The sequence below is a fragment of the Chaetodon trifascialis genome, chromosome 4, assembly GCF_039877785.1.
Source record: "Chaetodon trifascialis isolate fChaTrf1 chromosome 4, fChaTrf1.hap1, whole genome shotgun sequence".
In the NCBI taxonomy this organism is placed as follows: Eukaryota; Metazoa; Chordata; class Actinopteri; order Chaetodontiformes; family Chaetodontidae; genus Chaetodon; species Chaetodon trifascialis.
Window position 1 is genome coordinate 24,294,463 of NC_092059.1, and position 21,185 is coordinate 24,315,647.

General features: G+C 42.6%; 1 protein-coding gene across 2 annotated transcripts in view; it reads left to right on the plus strand.

Moving 5' to 3' along the window:
• The window catches only part of nos1apa (nitric oxide synthase 1 (neuronal) adaptor protein a), a 149,228-nt gene that overhangs the window by 60,782 nt on the left and 67,261 nt on the right, over positions 1-21,185 (plus strand). For both annotated transcript variants that reach the window (XM_070961514.1, XM_070961515.1), the window contains exons 3-4: positions 10-102; positions 2,787-2,845. In XM_070961514.1, the coding sequence (XP_070817615.1) occupies positions 10-102; positions 2,787-2,845 (152 nt within the window). The remainder of the gene's footprint in view (positions 1-9; positions 103-2,786; positions 2,846-21,185) is intronic.

Consider the following 21,185-nt stretch of genomic DNA (forward strand, 5'->3'; position numbering starts at 1 on the left):
TCTCTGCAGTATGAGTTCAAGGTGAAGAACATCAAGAAGAAAAAAGTCAACATCGTGGTGTCTGTGGACGGCGTGAAGGTCAGCCTGAGGAAAAAGAAAAAAGTGAGTAACCTTTTTTTACATGGAAGAATCAATATCTCAAGACCTATCAAGACAATATCAGTTTTAATATGGGTTACCGTGTCGTAAATAGGCCTTGATTGGCTTTCTTTCTACATGACAATAACGTGAGAGTATGTTGTGATAATGAGAAAGTCTCTCTGTGCTGAGTTTTGTCTCTGTATAGAGCAGTGTTTCTCAATTGCGGTTCTCAGCCCACTGCCCTGCATGTTTTAGATGTTTCCTGCTCCAACACACCTGATTCAAATGATCAGCTCGTCATCAAGCTCTGCCGTGGCCTGATAACGAGCCGCTCATTTGAATCAGGTGTGTTGGAGCAGGAAACATCTAAAACATGCAGGGCGGGGGGGCCGAGGACCGGAATTGAGAAACACTGGTATGGAGTGCTGTGCTGCTATATGAGTCTGTCTTGGAGGAAATGAAGACATTAAGCTGGTATGGCTGGGCGATCCATCAAATGAATTCAGTTAATTACAATTTCTGTGCTAGCACAATGTGTGAAATGTCTACATCGTATAAAGTGTCAACAAAAAAGGCTATTTTTGCCCCGAAAGTATTGTCGTGACTCCTGGTGGCTGGCTGGGGGAGGAAGAGGCTGAAGAAAGGCTGATCTGGTTTCTGTTTATCATTGAGACCCTGTTTACACTTAGGGAAAGCGCATATGTTTTCATGCAGTTTGGCCTCTCGTTTACACACAAACTGAGTTTTTTTTTTCACGGAAAACCATCATCTTTTAAAACTCCGGCCAAAGTGGAGATTTCTGAAAACACCAGTTATTTGTCAGCGTGTAAACCCGGGGTAAACTGCGTTTTAGGTTCCGAAACATCACAAAATGCGACTGAATACTTAACGTCATGTGAGCGACCTATGTTTACACTCGCGGCCATAGGCTTGGCATAGTTATGATGTGCTCGACGGCAGATTTATCCAGGTTCATGTAAACGACATTTTTGAAAACGACATTGTGTGCACGATGAAAAGGGAGGGGCCAAAATATCCTTTTTCCAAAATACCCTGCTACGTGTAGAGTAGGCTGAGTCTGTCTGTCTGTCAGTACTTGGACACATCTAACAAATCTGTACAGTTATGAGAGCCTTGGAACTTGGAACAGTTCTTGCACATTTACTACTCTCCTGCACAGGTGTAAAGATGTCCTGTCTGTGATACAGTGGTATATGAAAGCCAGTAACACCCTTACGTGGAAGAGTGAAATGTGTCATGGGGGTATTTGGTGCTAAAATGCAAAATGTTGAGTCACACACTTCAAAGAACCATCCCAGATCCATTTCCTGTATCCTGTATGTGGCACAAGGTGAGGATCTATCTTCGCCTTAATTAAGAGGGCAGACGGAGGTGAGAACAGAGAGGCATTGAAAACGTGAGGGAAGATGCTGAAGAGTAAAGAGAAGGCACGATGAGAGGAGGGAGTTAAAAGATGAGAGTAAAGAATAAACATGAAACTGGAGAGAGGGGTGCTGAGACAGGAGACAAGTGGCTCTGTGTTTCCAGGTGTGGTGAGGCTGACAGCTGTAATCCACAGAGACAGGCGGGAGTCGTCTTCCCCTGCCGAGAATCACCCAGAGCCTGACGGGTGGAAAACCAGCGGCTGGGAACAAAGGGAAGTTAATTTAGTATCTCCGTCCCTTCTCCTTACCGGCGATCACTTCTTCATTTCAGTTCATTTATCCAGACAGAACCATTCACTGGTCTTCAAGGTTCAGCGCTGCCCTGCTGGACACAGTCCTCTGAAATGAATTTAATATTTAATATAAGACTAGAAACTGTCAACCGTCATTTTGTGTTGAAACTGCTCTGCTCAGACACTTAATATGTGCAAGAGCCAGAGACTCTTACTAAATTGTTTAACCTGTCTACATGTCAATAGGAGGACATGGTAGCTCAAAAATCTAATTGGCTGTTGAGCATTGGTGGGTGTGAAAAGGTCTGCATGGCAAGATTTAATCTCATTTAACACCGTCTACTCAGAAGTCACATATCACTGGTTGGACTTTACCAGACAGCCATGAAAGACTGTAAAGTCTGAGAGAAAAGCCAGACAAGACGTGATCAAAGTGATTTGAGTAACCGCCTTCTTGTGGGGTAAAGTATTAAAGCCGTTATCAAAGCTCAGCTTCAAATTAATTGGCTGGCTGGGATGAAAGGTCGGTCAATAGAAGGATGTTTTGCCTCCACCTGCTTTCTTTTGTTGTTTGGCTCCCTGAACAGAAAGCTGAAATGTCAAGTGTGACAGTCAGCCATCTATTTACATCTCCGAGTACATCAGAGCCAATGAAAGACCGGAGATGAGACCGATTGAATGATTGAGTTAACAAAGGTCCGTGGAGATGGAAATCAATATGAATAATTTTTGTGTGTTGACATTTTGATTGTGGCACTAAAGTGGAAGGTAGATTTGACTCAGACAGACTAAAGGAAAAAGGAAACGTGTAAATCAGTGCCTTGAAGATGGAGACGTTAGAGTGAAAATCCACTCAAATATACACCGTCTGATGTAGTTCACTCTCCATTATGATACAAAGGATGGCATTTCTTTGTTCTGTGTTTTGGGGTTAATGCTCCACTGTCCATTTAAGGCATTTTTCCTTCCTCCAGTCCGTATCTTAAAGCATCAAAAAGCTAACATTTTGTGTTGTTTCTTTTCACAGAAGAAGGAGTGGACGTGGGATGAGAGCAAGATGATGGTGATGCAGGATCCCATTTACAGGTGAGCTCGCCATGAGGTTTATTTTGTCCGTAACGTTTCATTTCTTTAGCCCAACTTGAAATGCAGCTTTGTTTTGTTTTAAATTGACATTGAAAAGACTTAAGTCCTCATGGCTCATTGGGAGCTTTTCCACACGAATTGTAATCCAAACTTGATTAAATCCTCTGTGGTGGCTCAGGAAATGAGAGTCTTTTGTCTCTGTCACTGCAGGCATTGACATTTTGGAGAACGACGGATATTGTAGCTTGTTGTTGATAAATTCCACCGACTGCAGAGCAGAACAGCACAAAGGTTCTGAAAAATAAATGAATTATGAGCAAGTGTTGATGCATGATTACGATATGTCTGAGAGGAGAGCACCACTGATAACATGGAACACAGAACCTTGACAGCGGAGCGTGAGGAGGCAGAGTGGGTTTTTGACCACGGCTCGACAGTACATTCAGTTCTTTTTAATATTGCATTTTGAAGACAGGCAATTTAACAGAAGATGGAATAAAGTCACTCTTCAGCAATCATTTTTATAATGAGTGCCGCAATCACAAGAACACTCCTGACATGTGAAACTTATGGTAATCATCACAATAATGATCCAATATTTTGGAACGTTATCATCTCCACTGTTCACTGCTCGACCGTCGTCATTTAATATCGCCTCCACTCATCAGCTATTTGAACCTTTTAATCAGCCTGTACTCTTCTCATGCAGAGTATCTGCAACAAAGTTCTATCAGATTCAACAATCTCACAGCAGCCCCAGTGCTTTCATGGTGACGGCTTGAATTCTGGCACCTCATTTGCTCCAAATGGTTTCCATCAAAGCGCTGTGACCCCACCCTTCATTATCCTCTGTGGCTGTAGAGCTGGTTAGGTTTGGGTGGAGGGGGTGGGAGCGTCATCACCGTGCCATCAGCTGGCGGCATGAAGTCCTCAGAGTGCTGAACAGTTAAGATCTGGGTCTGTTCTGGTTTAGGTGTGTCTGATTCGTCAGCACATCTTAAAACACATCTTTTTGTAATAGCTTGAGGTCACTGATGAAAACGGGACATAAATAATAGATTTTGAAGTTAAGACTGCAGCACAGTATTTTAAGAATAATGTCGATAATATTAATAAAACTTAGGTTAAAGGACACAAACCGCACCTCTTGAACTCCGTCTTTCACTCTGACGAATGGCGGTTTTCTTTGATTCATTTTGATTTTTTGACCTTCAGAGTTTGTTGATTAGAGCTGAACAATGCAGCTCTGTAAACCCGGATTCTCCTATATTTACTCCTCTCTCCTGCTTTCCTCCCGTCGAAATATTTTCTGCAGTGTGGATGGGAGGTGGGCCCCCGGGCCTTTTTGGTGTGTTTGCTACATTCCCTCCGGTGCTGCAGGTGACAGTATGTCGAGCATTAGCTGGAACACCTACTGATGAGAAGTCTTTCACTTAAATGGCACCCGCCAATAGAAGAAGGACAAGGAAAAGAAGATTAATGAATGTGAGGTGGAATACCTTCCAAAAAGGCTAAAAGTTTGTGCAAGTATCTCAACAAATGGGAGGAGGCTGACTCGTACCAAAAAGTTGCAGCTCCTGCGATTTGAGTGTTGCACTTCTCTATATTCAGCTTTTTTTTTTTTTTTTTTTTTTTTTTAAACCTGGAACAGAGCCAGGCTGGCAGGCTTTCAGTTTTTATGCGGTCCACATTCAGTTGTATGAGATTTTAAGATGTCTGTTTGGTCAGACCAGTCAAGGATTCTTAACTCAAATAGTGAAAACACTCATATACTATAGACACACATCATAGTCTGTGTTGAATGAGTCATATTTGATCCTTTCCTCCCCCCCCCCCCCCCACACACACACACACACACACACACAAACAGCCTCACACTCACTCCCAGGCGGGCACGGCTCAGAAGTGCATCCAGGAACCCAGTTGGGCTTCGGGCTTTGGAAATGATTCTGTCAGAAAGATGGATTTTGCCCGGCTGTTTGTGTAAGCATCTCTGAGCTCAGAAAGTCTGAAAGATTTTATTTGGTTGGAGTTGGTGTAGCTCGTCCCGCTCATCTGAGCCTTGCGCACAGTTTTTGATATTACAGGCCCAGTTTCCCACAGGAGGAGGCTGGGTAGCAGGAGGTGGGGGACGTACAGCAGAGTACGATGGGTAAGCCTCATCGATCAGCCACTGTCATCTGCTGAGCTCAGTCTGACACATCCCGAAGACATTTAGCTTCTTCTCTTCAGCTTACAAGATAATGGCCCAAACAGGAGCCTTGCTCCTCACTCTTACATAGAAGTACTTCAATTCATCTGATGTCAATGGAGGCTGGGCCTTGGGTGTTTTAGCATTTAGTTCTGAACTCCTTATTGATTGTAGTCTCTAGTAATTCCTTGTTACAACTCTCACCTTATTATATGTGCAAGAAAATAAAAAAGAATGTCAACAATCAAAGCACTCGCTTCTTTTAAGCTACTGTCAATAGTGTGTGAAGAAGTTTTCAGCAGTTTTGAGCTGTTTGCCCACCACGTTTGAAACAAATTAGAAACGCATTGAGATATGCGTAATCACAACAAACATGCATGGTATTTAAAGAACAGGCTCAGATTTTTTCAAGTCTGTCTTAATACAACACTCACATACTCTTAAGCACATTCAAAGAGGGATTGGTCGCAGTCACAGTGTTTCCTCGCTGAGCCGCAGCAGAGGGAAACATGTTGTTAGTCATGCTTAGGTTTTTTTTGTTGAGAACAAATATGCACATGTTCAAACTTTACGTCTTCTCATATTTTTTCCTTTTTCATATACATATAAAAATAAATAAATAATTAAATAAGATTAAAAAAAACATGTATTCCACAGGGAGGATAAAATAGAATGTTCAGAACTGATTCTGAGTTAATGCATCAACCCACATACATTTACTGATATCTTTACTGTATTAACATACAAATGTAACTGTCCATATGGACATAGTCCTGAGTTCAGGTTTCTTGATAGATGTGGCTGCCAGGACACGCAGAACCTGTCAGCCTCAGCTTAGCTCAGAAGCAGTGCAGGGAAACACACTGAGGGGTTTCTGTACTAAAAAGAAATACCCATAACTCTTTCTACATACAGTCTTTATGGTATGGGAGTGTTGTGTCATTCTAAGATAAAGTTAAAAAAATGTAAAGTTTAAATTTCCTCCTTAGAAATTTTGGAACACAGACCAGAGTCTCGGCTCTTAACCCGTCCAGACACTGGTGTAAATTCAGTGAACGTGGCCCAAAACCCTCATCACACCAGATGAGAGTAGGAGTCTCTTGACCGTGTCCCATTATCAGTCATTGTACCCTCTGGTGGCCTTGACTGATTAAACTGAATTAATAATGGGCCACATTCTTATATGAATACATGCTGCGCTTCCCACGGGTCACTTCACACGCACAGGAGGGACAGTCTGTGTTATCTGTGTCCTTGGCTTCTCTCAAAGTTATGATACACTCAAAGTTAATTTGTTATCAATATGCAGAGAGTGGGCAGTTCATATCTCTCAGCTTGGCCATGGCGTAGCTGAATTCTATTTGAAAAGTGACCCCATGCAGTGTGCTGTCTAGTTACAAAGGAGATGTGGGAGTGGTCTGTAAATGTAAATGTGGGAAAGGTTTAACGCTCATATTGTTAAAGTGTAAATTCGAAGGCCGCTGGAAATCTCCACGTGAGGAAACACGGTGAGAATGTCTCCTTTTGGTGATACTTTTGAATTCATGCGCTCCATAAGCTCAAGTGATACATGTGTCCAATTTGCTTTTGAAACGCAGGAAGCAAAACGCACATCAAAGACCCTCAGCTGTTTTAAATGCTCCTGCGTGTGTTTTTTTTTTGTTTTTTTTTCTCCATTCACAGCGGCTGGACGCCGTGTGTGTAAATCACTGGGAGGATTTAGCCGAGCGCTTTGCATTTCTTCTGTGCGTTCCTTTTCTTCAGCTGCTTTCTAGCTGGAGCTGCTGGCTCGCTGCCACGGAGCCTTTCCTCCACCTCATATGCAGCATCAGCGCTGGCAGGGGTGGCACGGCAGAGATAGCACTCAATTGCATTTATACATTTAGTTGTAAACGTGACCATAAATCTGATGAAGCCCATTTACAGAGAGACAATATCTTAATCTAAACCTGTGTTTTAGTTTTACATGTAAAAACTAGGGATGACGTTTGAGTGGAAGTTTAAACTTGGATGAGTTGACTTGTCAAGAAGTTAGAAAGCAGTCATAAAGCAGTTGTAATTTAGCACAATTTAATCTATAAGGTTCAATATTGTCTGCAAAAATATTACATATAAGAGCCATTTGAAATGATTATTCACCTTTGTTAATAACCAAATGGTATTTTAAATGCCATTGAAATGTGTGACACTAATGCCGTACATTATAAACATGGTACATGAGCCTATAATTTAAATGTGTACATTAGTAACATGATACAGTGGAAAGCCACGAATAGTGATCACATCTCTGATCACTGTAAGCAGATAATTATTACAACCAATTATTCTAATGGTCACTATCAATTGAACCCCCTCAAAAAGCGAACAATTTGTGTGATTGAAGTCGCCCTTTTGCTCATTATGGCCAGAAACCTCCAAACACCAGAGCCATTGTTAAAGTGGACATGCAAAAAATGTAGCACTTTGGAGCTAGCTATGCTAATGCTAATGTTGGTAGCTGCCACGCTAGAGTCTTAAAAGTGAAATTAACCCTCCAGCAATTTGTTTGTTGCATTTATAGCAATTTCTGCCTTGGTCATGATCCACCAGCCACCCCGTCATGATTTCAGTGTGCACGCAGAGCTAGCCTCAGGTGGTCAGACAGAAGCAGACGGGTTGATACGAGGTAAAGTAAACAGTATCATGGGAGTACAGTAATAAAACATAGAATTACTATAGTTTTCAGCTGACTATATTAAATGATTTAGCTGTTAGAGGGTGGCAGCATTTAATCGACAAATTGCCTTCGTTAAAACATTAGCATATGTGTGAGAATATGCAAAAAGTGCTCCTCAGAAACATGCCTGCGCACAGACACAGCTTCACTCATACATATTCATTCAGAGAGCCACATGTGTGCACACACACAGAATGACTTCCATACAATTCTATAAAACAATCCACATGGACAAAGACGAGCAAACTAGAAGACTTTAACAGCTCTTCAACGTCACGTACAGCCCCATGCTGCTCTACAGCTGTAAAAACATTTATACTGTCACCACTACCTGCTCAAACAATGTCACCTTGCTGTCAGAGAAGGCGAGGCGGAGGCAGCTGTAGCTGTAGATGTAGCTGTCTCCACCTCCCATCTGAATACCACTACTGTCATCACTACTACTGATAATAATGATCATACAAATCGTGGAGAACTTTTCAAAAACTGAGTTGCAAAGCGCTTCACATAAGACAACAAATGGAAAGTGAAATGATATTAAACTGAGCCAAATGAAAGATGAGATTCGACTGGAAAACACTCAAAGTGTATTTCAACCTTGGACACTGCAGTAACACGTACTGCACATTTTAAGTGCACCTTCTGCGTGACTACAGTGCACAACACTGATCCCATGTGGTTCAGCTGACTGGTCCCAGGTGTTCACATTGAACCTGATACAGTAAAGCTTTATTCAAATGAGAGCCACATCCTCAGAACATTAAAGAAAGCAGAAAGGCAGTGTTACTTTGCGCAGTTCTGCTTTGAACATAAAGCATTTGTTCATATCACAGCACAGTCTCAGTCAAGACTCCAGTTATCTGCTTGTTCGACATGTTGTATAAAATACTGCAGCAGTCATTTTCAAACAGGCTCACTGCAGTTAAGAACAGATCTTTGACAGGAGCCATGCGGGGGATCAGAGGGGGAAACTGCTCAAACTGACCTGACCGTCTGACATGCCAATTGTCAATTGTTCAGCTAACAAGTGCCACGGCTTCCCTTAAACTGAAGATTGTGTTATTGGCTGTAATAAACACACTGAAAAGGAAGCAGATGGCGAACCCTTTTTTAAAGACTTTTGTGAGCTGTTGATTTTGGGAAAACTTCCCAGACTTTGTGAAATGCTGTCAAGCTGCATCAAGTTCTTCATCATTTGTCCCGTCTTGTAATTTGGCAAAGTAAAACATGAAGTTGTTCCTTTGTGTAATATATATTGTCTCGGCTTGACCCGGCACGTGACTGTAGTGACATGTAGGCTCTGTGCAGCAGGTATTTGTGAGCTCAACATTTCAACTGATTTCACCATTTGCACTGTTGACTGTGACATTTTTAATGATGCTAAATTTGTCAAAATGTACAAAAACAGTAACTGCAGTTTGATCTTTTGTTGCCTGGTGGACTCTCTCTTTGCTAAATTCCATCCACGGGACTTTAAGCCGCTGTGCTGGCAGCTAAATGCAGTTAAGGTCTACAGAACGGGACACCAGCTCTGACATCAACAGGGCGAATTGAGTTAACCAACAGTATTACCCAGCCAGCCTGTTCACATAATACTGCGTTTTTTGTAAAGCTCCCTTGTGGAACACTTCAGACACTCGTGAGGGGCCTCTGATTGCCACAGGGGCTCTAAACAGGCCCTTCGTTTGCTCATGTATCGGCTCTGCTCTTGAGTGACAAACGCTCCAAAATGAGAAGAGCTGCTGATGACAAGTTTTAGTGAAGTTCTCTGTTTTTTAGTCGTGGGTTTCCCTGTTGTTTAGTGGCTACAGTGCGAATTGAGTGTCTTTGTCATTATGTTGGTCTGTTGTCTGCTTTGTGCCTACACTGCTGACGAGCGTTTGCCTCACTCACATTATGTCATTTCTGAAGAGCGAATCTGTTGTAGATTATGGTGTTTCCATAGGTCCTGTGATCATTGTCAGCTTTTTGCAAAGTGTGATGAAAAGTGATACCTCAGACAGTCTCCGCCTGTGCTATGTTAGTGTAAGATCATCCTCTAAATCAGTGATTCCCAGATGTTTTAGCTACTTGTAACCCCAACTCACGGGTTGTGGCCTTAGTGTGGATGTGAGTTGTGAGTAGTTCAACCAAAGTGTACGTGTACCTTCCCAGACTGCTTAACCTGAAAGGCTTTTTTGAGGAGGTGAACATTCAGTATGATGATAAGTAAATAAGATGCTCACACAAACACATATTCTTTTCTTTTTTATCAGTTTGATGTGAACTTGAGATTTATTGTGGGTCTGGACTGCCTGGTTGAAAACAGTCTTGGAATTTTTCCAGGGCTGTTTTCCACCAACAAGAATATCATATTCTCATAACCTGTCTTTTCAGTCTTAAGGTGCTTTCAGACAGCAAGCGGTTGCTGCCACCACCCCCACTGTTGTCACTGTAAACACCGCGTCAGATGAGGGGAAGGAGGGATGGCTGCTGCTCTCATGAACTCTCACGGCTCTTTCCTGCTGCTGTCAGAGTTTGTGACGGTTCAACTCTCTCAACTTGCTGCGGCGGCCTGTCAGAACACAGATGTCACCAGGCGGTGGCCGCCGTGCCAAGCGTTTGCTGTCTCAAAGCACCTTTAACGCTGCGTGGCAGAGAAGGATGCAACGCTGCTGAATGTTTGAGCTCTCACACTCCGTCGCTGTCAGTGATGCTCACAGTCGCTCTTCATCTTGAATAGGAGCATCATGTGTGCTCTTGATTAGGCCTTTGTTTGAATGTACGCATAAATTTTGTGATTTGCAGCCACATGCAGCCTGTGAGTAGACATGAGCCTGCTCACGGTGCACAATTACAGCAATCTTCTACAGCTTACTGCTAAATCAAACAGGCCTGTCCTCCTAAACAACAGTAATTCTCAATATTAAAATCTGTTGGGCCATCATATACAGGACTATTTTAAGCTGTACCTTGCACTTAGCAGGTCACTGCTAAAGGAGTAGCTCTCAAATTGTACAAAGTATTCAAATATGACTGTCGGTTGAGCATTTGATTGTCAAAATAAAGCCGTTTCTCAGCATCCTGTGAGAGAACTTCTGCTGAAAAGACAGATGAGGACGTGAAAAGTGAAAATTGGGTTGCACTAAGTTGCAGTAAGGAGAATTCTGAATTGTACCACAGCCTGCTGTACGGGCCTCCTACTTTTTTACAAGTAGACAACCACAGAAGAAACATTCCTGTCCCCATCATTGGAAATGTCCTGTAAAAGGACATAGAGCTGGAGCCTGACTCAGACTTAGTGAGTGATGTGCTTCCCCAGATGCTGGAGTACCCCACCATGTGCTCAACTCTTTTGTACGTTTTCCATTGGAGTGAGTATGATCTCTAACAATTAGAGACCAAATCTGCTGTAGAGAAGGTCTATGCTGCCAGAATGTACACCAGAGATGAGATTCAATTATACACCAGAGGAAATGTCTCCTTGGCTGCACACACCATCTGTTTCTTAGTACTCATCCATACGTCTGGAGGAAAACCGGATGGTCACGAGTCATCAGATACTCCAATATATGAAATGGATCTTTAAATCAAGCCTCCACATCTATTTGTTTTTCTTTCATTACACCGAATGAATGTTGCACAATAAGAAGTCATTTGTGCAGTCAGATAAAACATACATAAAGCATGAAACCTTAAAATGAATTTTTAAAATTGTCAAATGGTCTTTGCAGTGATGTGAAATGTTTTGGATATAAACTGGACGAGAGGTGTGAAGCAGTGGAGCTGCTTTCACAGCCTCTGAGTCAGTATGAGGGACTGCAGGGACCAACCATGGAGCAGCCACTGATGGGGGACACGTGTCTAATTAATTGATCAGCATTGCCATCCAATTACGATGTCCTTCAGTGGACATTTTGTAAAGCCAAATGTCCTCGCTGAACAGGACCCGGCTGTGTTATTGAGGGAAGAAAGCAAGTTGCACGTTGACAGAGTTTAGCCTTCTTCTCTGTTGGCCAACAAAAACAACCCGGTCTCCTGAAAACCTTCATCGGCTAAATGGTTTTATCTCCAACATTTCTGCACAGTGACTGTCCCCAAACTTCCCAAACAAATGATGCTTAAGTTGCCACAAGCAGAAGTGACAAACTGCATTACGACTGGCTTGCATTGCGTTCATTGCGGTGTGTTGATGAAAAACTCTTGAGGGCCACATTAAGTTTCCTTAAAATTGCATTTTCTGTTGAAGATTACTGGCATAAGAACGCAATTTTTAAGAGAAAGGGTAACCAAAAGTACCATCTCTGGACCACTTGTCTCATCATGTCCCATCTTCAGAAGTCATTTGCATTTCAGATGAAGAAGGGAGGTTAACACTGCAGCTCAAATGGAGTGGAAAAGACACTTTTTACAGTAAAAGTACAAACAGAATGATTGAACCAGCTATGATGTCCCCTTTCTGTAAAAGGTCTCTGTGGACGTGTGGCCCCATAGAGCAGATCCTCCTATTGTATCCCACGCTCCTCCTGCATCCACAGAGGAATGCCGTCCATGCCACCGGTCCAGTGATACTCATACATAATGACCGCAGAGGGCCATGCCTTTCAAATCTCCCATTTTTCTTGTGAAATCCTTGTTTGTGGCATCTCATAGCCATAAAGTCAAAATCCTGTGGATGTCACTGTCAAAACAAAATAAAAAGAATTTGTTGTATTGCTAGTTTAGCAATAAGACAGCGAAGCTCAGCAACTGAGAATTCATTTACAACCAGCAACTGTTTACAGGGTTGATCTCTATGAATTGAAGTAAATGAATACTTCAGTGTTATGAGCGTGCAGGTTTGGCATATGTCTGCGTGCGAGCCAGTGAATGCAATGCCCACGTGTCCATAATAACAATAAACACAGTCTGCAAACAAATGTTGGCTGCTGCAGGACTGTAAACACTGTCCACGCACATTCCAGCTGCACAGGACACTCGTTTACAGGTGTGCACCTCTCTGCCCTGTGTCTTAACAGACAGTGTGTGTGCACGTGTGTGCGCATTTCAGTTTCCACCTGCCAGAAAGCTGCAGCCTCGGGACAAAAGCAGCAGACCAGCTCAGTCAGGAGTGTGATGTGAATCCCCTGGATCAAGCAAATATACACACCCACACACATCACACTGGCAGCCTGAACACCCTTTTTTTTTTTTAGCTGCACTCACAAAGTTCTCGGCAAACACAAACATACTTACTAGGCAGTCATCCCATTTTGGAAAAATAAACATATTTAATCTTTCTTTGTCTCTCAAGCACACGCACACACCCACACCCACACCCACACCCACTACTCGAGGCCACCCACTTCACCTGCAGGGCGGGGAGCAGGGATCCTGGAGGGGTGAAACAGCACCACAGCCACGTTCAGAGTGCTAAACAACTCAGTGCTACATCATTTCTAAAATTCACAAGCTGTTTCATTTGTTTTAGTTATGTCTCAAAAACATTCTTCCCAAGTGAGAGCAGAGGAAGGCTGGATTTCCTGGGATTTTAGTTATTTTCTGGAGAAGGTACTCCTCCTGGTCTCCAGCTGTTCGACTTAAAGTAATATTGGTGGAGAATAGCTGCACACATGCAGACCTTAAGAGATAGTTACTTCATCCACAGAAAATGATGTGCTACGTAGCGATGGTCTGTTTGGAAGTAGGAGAAGGGGATGTTGAGACGACCCCAGGTGAAAGTCTGGACACTTTGGCTTTGATGCCAGGAAAAAGACCACATGTGGAAACCAAATGCGCACATCTGCCTCTGTTTGATATCTGCGTCGTGAAATCAGTCCAGACCCTACCTCACACAGGTTTGCCAAATGTTTGATTTATTGTTCCTTATGGTTAGAAATAGTTTGATCACTGTATCTTAAGATCTCCCTCGCCAGCGATCATAAAAGGTTCGCCTGAAGTAACTCGTTCTAGACTGATGTCTTTAGGATTCCTTTAATGTGTGCTGGAAGAGAAACGGGCAATAATGCAGTTGGATTTCTAAACTTGACTTAGTTCACTTTTGCTCAAAGGTACAGTAAATCGCAGTGTGTTACGTTAGCATATAAACCAGCCCTGGTGGATTCTGAGTCTCTTTATAACTATAGCATTTTATAAGCCACCCGATGAACAGATGGCACATGTTAGTGTTGGTAATCATCGTGGCAGACGATGAATACAGCTTAACCTCCTGCAAACACATGTGTAATATCATCATTTTGCATTTGATAATACATTTCTGCAGCCTGATCAAACTGACAGATCTGAGCTGTTTGTGATTTGATTTGAAACTTCAGACTTGGTGAAAGTTTTAAGTCTTCTGAAAATCTCTTTAATGCTTCTCTTCCTCCCCAGTATAGTCATGCCATCATGCCATTTTCCATCACATCACAGCAGGTCCTTGCATACAGGCAAGTGATGAAAACTTAAAATAATGTCAGTTTTGAATTTGAGGCGGGGCAGTAAAAGCAGCAGTATTCTCTCCTCTAAAAGAAAAGAAAAAATCCATTAACAGTCAAACAGCCTGGACATGACCACCACATGGGCTGTGGATATCAGAGACGCTCATGATTTCATATATATATTATGATTATTCATTATATATGAATTCATATAATGATAGAATTATCTATAAATCATGAATGATGGGAACAATTATTTTATTTTTATTTACATTTTTAAAAAGTGAGACTGCTTTAAACTAAGTGATATTCTGTATTCCTTAAAAGTCAGATGGTTGGAGTTTGAGCCACACTAGCAATTCAGCTGATATGAGCTTATTGCAGATAAATCAGTGTTCACAGGTGTGTTGATTATTGTGATGTGTTGGAGGAGTCTCTGTCTTTCAGTTGCACACTGTCCTTCACAGTACACACACACATAGTTTGAGTACTACACTACTCCAGCAGGGCTTGGCATCATTTATTCATTTAATCTATAATGGAGACATGAAAGCAGAAAAGTGAGCTCGGTTGATATCGTGTTATTTTGTATTTTTACAGACGGTGATAAAATATTTTCTGCCCGCTGATCGATCCAGCCAGTCTTAACTCTGTGCCCTAAATCGAGCCTTCGTTTTAACAGGAGTGTTGAAAGTGGAGCTTACAGGGAACCAATTTAAAAGCTCATGGTGCCATTATTCTACAGCCAATACATTGTGCAAGCAACATTTACTTCAAAATGATACGTTAAAGCAAAAAACTTTCCATTTTAGTGGATCCTAACCAAAAACAAAAAACATAAAAAAAAAAACAACTACCTGTTGAAACGTGCTATCATTGAGAATATAACCGTAGTGTTGGATGTCTGAGATGATGCTCCAGCAGAGGATGCTGTGCACAGTTTGTCAGTCTCTCGCTAACGTGACATGACCGAGCAGTCTGACATGACTTGAGAGGCTGAGTGTGTATTGGACACACTGTACGTGTATGTACTTACAGTATCTGTCTTGGGTTATAGCTTCTCGGGTCTTCAGCTGCGTTAATTGCTGTCATCCTCTGAGAAGCAGCCCGCCCTCGCTGACTCCCGCCCAACAGTCTGTATTAGAAGTGTTTGGCTCTGCCCCTTCACTCTCACTTCAAACCCCTCCAGTGAGAAGTTCACACCCACCCAATTAAAGTCAATCTTATGTTTGTGTGTCCTAGAAACACCCAGATTATGTGATATGGAAAACAAGCTCTGATGTGCCTACACACACATTCTCCACACATTTTGCTTTGATATTTCAGTCTACTTGTGCCACGCTGATTACACGCTGCACCCTCATTGTGCACACATACAGCCAACACATACACACACACACATGAAAGCCCAAGAAGTTTCTCACAACCTCATTCAGTCCTATACAATCTCTGTCTCAGCGGCACCCTATTCCTCTGTGCTTTGAGCTAATGGACTGTCCACTCAAATTTGATAGTGTGCTCACTGCCCCAAAGGGGAAGAAGTCATAGATGAACAAAGAAATGGAAAAAAAAAAAGCATTTCCCTCGGATAGAAACTCTCCCCGAAAATGTAGCTGGTAACATTTAATGGGTCAGTTCACTTAAATGACAAAAGAAGCGGTCATGCACTTTTGTTTTTATGTGTCCAGGACTGGAGATATCTGCCTGTGAAGCATCTGCCATGACTCCACTATAGTGGAAGTAAAGGGGATTTTATTCATGCCCCTCAAAACTCAACAGCATTTCCTGGTGCGTCTAGATAATCCACAGTCACTGTGAACTCATCTCATTTCATTTCTACTGTGGAAAGCAGTTCAAGTAGCACAAGCTACACTTTGTTTTTATTATTGATTTATTTGCCAATTATTTTCAGCATTTGTTGTTTCATCTGTAAAATGTCAGGAAATGGTGAACGTTCACAGAGCTCATGATGAGGTGCTCAGATTCCCTGTTTCATCTAAAAAAACCCCCAAAGATTCTCATTTAAGAGTGAGTAATGTGTTAATGACGAGTTGTTTCAGCCCTAAAAGGAATACTACTAAATGGATTTAGTATATTTTAGGAGCTTTTTTCATAGCATTGAGAACAGAAATGTCAGTAATTGTTGAGTACTGTACACAGTGCATATCTGAAGTTATAACCAAGGTCTTCTAAAAATCAAAGGGCCGTCAGTCAGCATCAAGGAACTGCTGCTTCTGATAGTTTAATTTCTCTCCATTAGCTGTTAAAGCAGGATGTAATGAAACACAAGAGCTGAAGGTGGATGTTAGAATCATTATGAGTTATTGAAGGTGAGACCATGGAGCTGTTTCTGATATCTGAACAGCAGCAGTAAATAGTAAAGTAGCAGTGATTAAAGAAGCCTCTACTGAGTCAACGTCAGCTCCACACCTGAACTAAAGTTTGCTAACATTAGCCACTTTAAGCTTCTGTTCTCACCCCTATACAATACACGCTAGTCTATAATGAGCAGTAACTTGGTGGGATAGTTAGCAGAGAGTTTTTTGTTTCATTGGGAGAACTACGTTGAGGGCACTGCATAGTGGATATACTTCACACCACGTATAACCTGAAACCAAACAGCCTTTGGTCAAGAAAATGTCCCTGATGTGCTTTATAGACACTAGGAGTCATTTGTTGTAAACATAACAGACCGCCCACCCATCTGATGTGTTATTGTGAGTCATTATTTGGCATTCAGTTCCAACTGAAGCCAGAATTTCATTAGTTTGTAATTTCTTTGCAATCTGAATCCTCTGGCTGGGTTCATGAAAACAGTTGTGCTGGAGGCTCTTAATTGTCGCTGTGATGTCCAGGAAAAGAAAGTTCTGCACAGCCAGTTGAGTGTCTTCCCACACCCAGATCAGAGGGACCCCGTGGCGCTCTGCATTATTACGGCGCTGGGCACCGTCCAGATACAGAGGAAAAACAACAGGAGCCAGACTTAATCATTGGCTGTCTCTGTCAGCGTCCTCCTCCCACCCAGTGTGGTTCATAAGAAAGTCGAAAAAGACGTATCTCTGAGTTAAGACATCTGCACAGCATCAGGCTTTGCCTCTGAAGCTGGTTTGAGGTCCTCTGTTATTCCTCCAAGTCCTGATTTGACTGAAACACCTGACAGGGCCAGCGTTCGTCATTTCTGTCGTGAGGAAACAGATGTCACTGACAGCCTGTTGCTTTTAATTTCCATGATAATGAAGGTCATTTGATTTCCAACTTCTACCTTCATGTAATTTAAGGGACACCTTCTCAGTCCTGCATACAGATTCACAGTCATGTCCTGTGTGTTTTGCTACGTTCATTAATGAGTTTAGTCGCGTTTTATTCCCTTTATCATTAAAACATCCCAGAGTTTTACAGTAGTCTGAAGCCTCTAGATGGGGTGAAAATACCAAAACTGAAGGATGGAGACATTACGCTTTGTTCACAGCCTCCCTAACAAGAATAACCCTGAAATGGAGCGGTAACAGTAGATTAGTTGTTTGGAAAGAGGAAAGTGGCAGCCAAATGTCAGCACATTAGTTCTATGGGCCTGTAATTGTGTCTAAAATGACCTTTAGCTGTTAACTGTGGCTGTGCAGCTCAGAGAAAACGGCAGGAACAGGAGAAAACGGCTGTACAGCTGTCACGATTATTCGATTTAATGTTCCCTCTAATCCAAACAAAACAAACAGATCTGGAAAAGCGTTGCAGGTCTGTTCATCACCTCTCTTATAATCCACTTAATAGGCATTTTAATCGTACTTTCCTTTGTTTTTCATGGTTTGTAGCTTTCCACATGCAAAGAAGCAATCCAATTTATTGATCATCTCAGTCCTCAGATGGATTAAAAGGACGCAGAGGGTGCAGTGCTGTGTTATTACTGCTGCTAACGCTTAAACACATTGCATTTGTGGGGAATGTAGGCGCTTCTGTTTGTGTGTCTGCGTTTCTTTCCTCCACGCTGACCCAGCCCGCTGCAGCTGCTCATAGACGCCTCCCTCAATTGAATGTAAATGAAGATGAAGATGGTTCAGTCCTTGTTTTCCTTCCCTTTGCCCACTCACGGCTTCCCGCTGCCTCTGGGCATTGTGTCTGTCTCTGTGTGTGCGTGCTTTGGTATGTGAGCATGACCTTGGTTTGTGTGTGTATTAGCAGACAGGCCGCATTCTCCTGGGTAGATCTGGGTGTGGTGGCTGGCGATCATGCATAGACACACACACACACACATAGGCACGCACACAGAGGGTGAAACACTGCTCCATGTACAGTACAGGAAAAGGTGATTTGTCTTTGAAGAGAGGGCTTGTTGTGGCACTGAGTGAACTCCGCCTCTCTCTGTTTGTCATCTTTACACAATAATTCTCCGTCTTGTAGGTGCAGCTGTATTTCATTTCTTCTTCAGGCTCAGTGTTTTCATTTCTTCCCAAATTTTCACTGAAAAATAGCTCGAGTTTTATGTTCATTTCATGTTCGCTGTGGCTTCGGGCTTGTGCGTGTCCACATAACACTGTGTATGTGCAGGAGCATTTTTACGCGATACTCTCTGAACAACACGGCAGGAGCATTTCCCCGGTGGCTTGTAGGGAGAGCTCTTGCTGTGTTGTGCGTGTGTACGCGCACTGTATGCTTACATAAGGTGTGTGTGCAGCCACAGCTTGACGTCCTGAAGACCTGACTGTGGCTGTAAAGGAAATACCTCCCACTCAGCTGCCTGATTAGTTTTCTTAACAACCTGAGCGACTCGCTCTCATTCATATTCATTCACAGATGGACACTGTGGAATAGATGTTTAACTTCGTTTCAGATCTGACTTGACACGTTAAACATGCTACATCCTGGAGTTCATTCATATTACATGAGAGAATGCATTACCACTGCAACGTTAGATTGCCTTTAATTAGTTTAACACATTCAGTGGAAGGCACAAACTCAAGCTTAAAGCTGAATACTGTCAGATAAGGTTATAAGCTCCGGGGGGGAAAACTACTAAAATGGAATTCCTCTCAAATCAATAGTGTTGAAAAGTTTCAGAAACACATCCCTTTTGGGATTTATTGCAGCCACAAGTTGTATTGATGTATATTGTGTCATAACTATTACAAGGACTGTATGGGGAGTATTATACTTGTATTAAAAGTAATAGTTGCTCATAGACACCGTCACAGCCCATCCAGCCTGTCTGACCACCCACACAGCAAAGGGCAGGTTTTAGGTCCAGTGTGCCTCAAGGAAGGTGAGTGTGGTCAGAGTGTGAAACGCAACAGCAAGGCAGAAGTCCTACTAAACGGTCACCAAATTCATAGAAAAAAATGTGTGATATCTACTCCTTTTGTTACGCATCAGAACCTAAATGTCAGTGACAAAAGCGATCAGTATCTGCTCTGGAGCTCTCAGTCGTATCACGTCCTCAGCAGAGCGTCTGCTCTGTTGGCCTTGAATTGTCCGCATTCAGATTTCCTTCACTCTGAGCACTTGGCGGCTCGCTCATGTCGACTGAAGGAGCTGAGATTGACAGTTTATTCCAGATGCTGTAAACAGCATTTGGCAAAACAGTCTCACCGCATGGTTTCATTTGTAGCTGTTCAGGCACTTTCAATAGTATCACACCATCTTCCTTTAAACGTCTCATTATTTATTTATTTTTTTGGTTGCACACAACCCAGCACTGTTTTTATTCTTTCTAAACAAAGATAAGGGCTTCCTGATTGGTAAAAGCCCATATTGGCAGCCCAGTAATGCATGTTGGAGATTTAAAAAAAACAGTGGGAGGGTGGGAGGAGTGAGGAAGTTTGGGTGGAAGAAGCAAGAAGAGGACATGGAGGAGTGGTTGGGCTAAAGTCTTATTTGTTTGGTAGAAAAGTGAAGAAGGGAGGATGAGAGGGCAAAGTTAATGAAAAAACGACTCCTGGGCTCTCTTTTGATGTGGTTGAGCGTTGGATGTATTGTGGTGGAAACACCCTGTCAGATCCCCTCTTTCATTGTCTCATCTTTGACTGACGCAGCCACGCTGTCATTGTCCCAGGAAGGTGACAGATATCCCAGGGTTGCTTTTTGTCTTTGTACTTTGTTGCACTATATTCTGCATAGCCCAAAACAGAATTTGGAGAATGTGAAGACATGCAGGATTTTGCTGTTGACGCTGATTAGAACACGTGTGATCTCGTCCGTGCTTTATGTGGTGTAAATTAGAACAGGCTCAGCAGGAGAGTCAACAGATCTTACGCCTCTCCACCTCTCCCTCCGTCTGTAATCTCATATGTATGAGCCGTGCGTGACTTTCCTCTCTCTTTTCCTGCACTTTTCTTTTCACTTTCATCACCGGCGGTTCAAATGATGTCTCACTGGTTTACTTTTCCTCTTTCTGTGGTCCTCTGGAGACTCAGACCAGAGACTAAGCATCTCACAATCGATCCGCTCAGTGACCTTGCAAGACACTGTTGATGATAGCGTATCATTTGAGCGTCGCAGATTGTCTGCATGTGTGCGTGCATGAGCTCAAGAGAGTTCCCCTCCCTTCATGTTCTCAAATAGAAATCGAAAACGAGGCATCAGATGAACAACTTTAAAAGTGAATGTGTAGTTTTTGCAACACGGACAACAAATGGCTCAGGCCTCCACGGGGGAGGACGGGAGTTAAAATGGAATAAAACTAAACAAGGGAAATAAATATTGAGCGAGAAGCATTACAGATAAAGGGAATGACGTTCCCTTAAGGGTTTTCACTGTCACAGCAGGATGTTGAGCAAAATTTATTGTAAATTATGAACAATGTAAATGTGCCGGTTGAGCTGAATTCCAGCTTCAGTAATCTGAAAACCTGCTCAGAAGTATTGCCTGAGACACCTAATTCATGCATCACTGAATGTTTTTATGGCAGCTGCGAGGCCCCAGAAGGGGTCACAGGTGAGGGGACGTGAAAATGATGCACTGATGCAGTAATGTGTTAAAATTCATGCTTTTTTGTCTAGCTTTGTGTAGCTTGAGATTTGGGAGCGAGTGTGCTTGCTTGGTTTT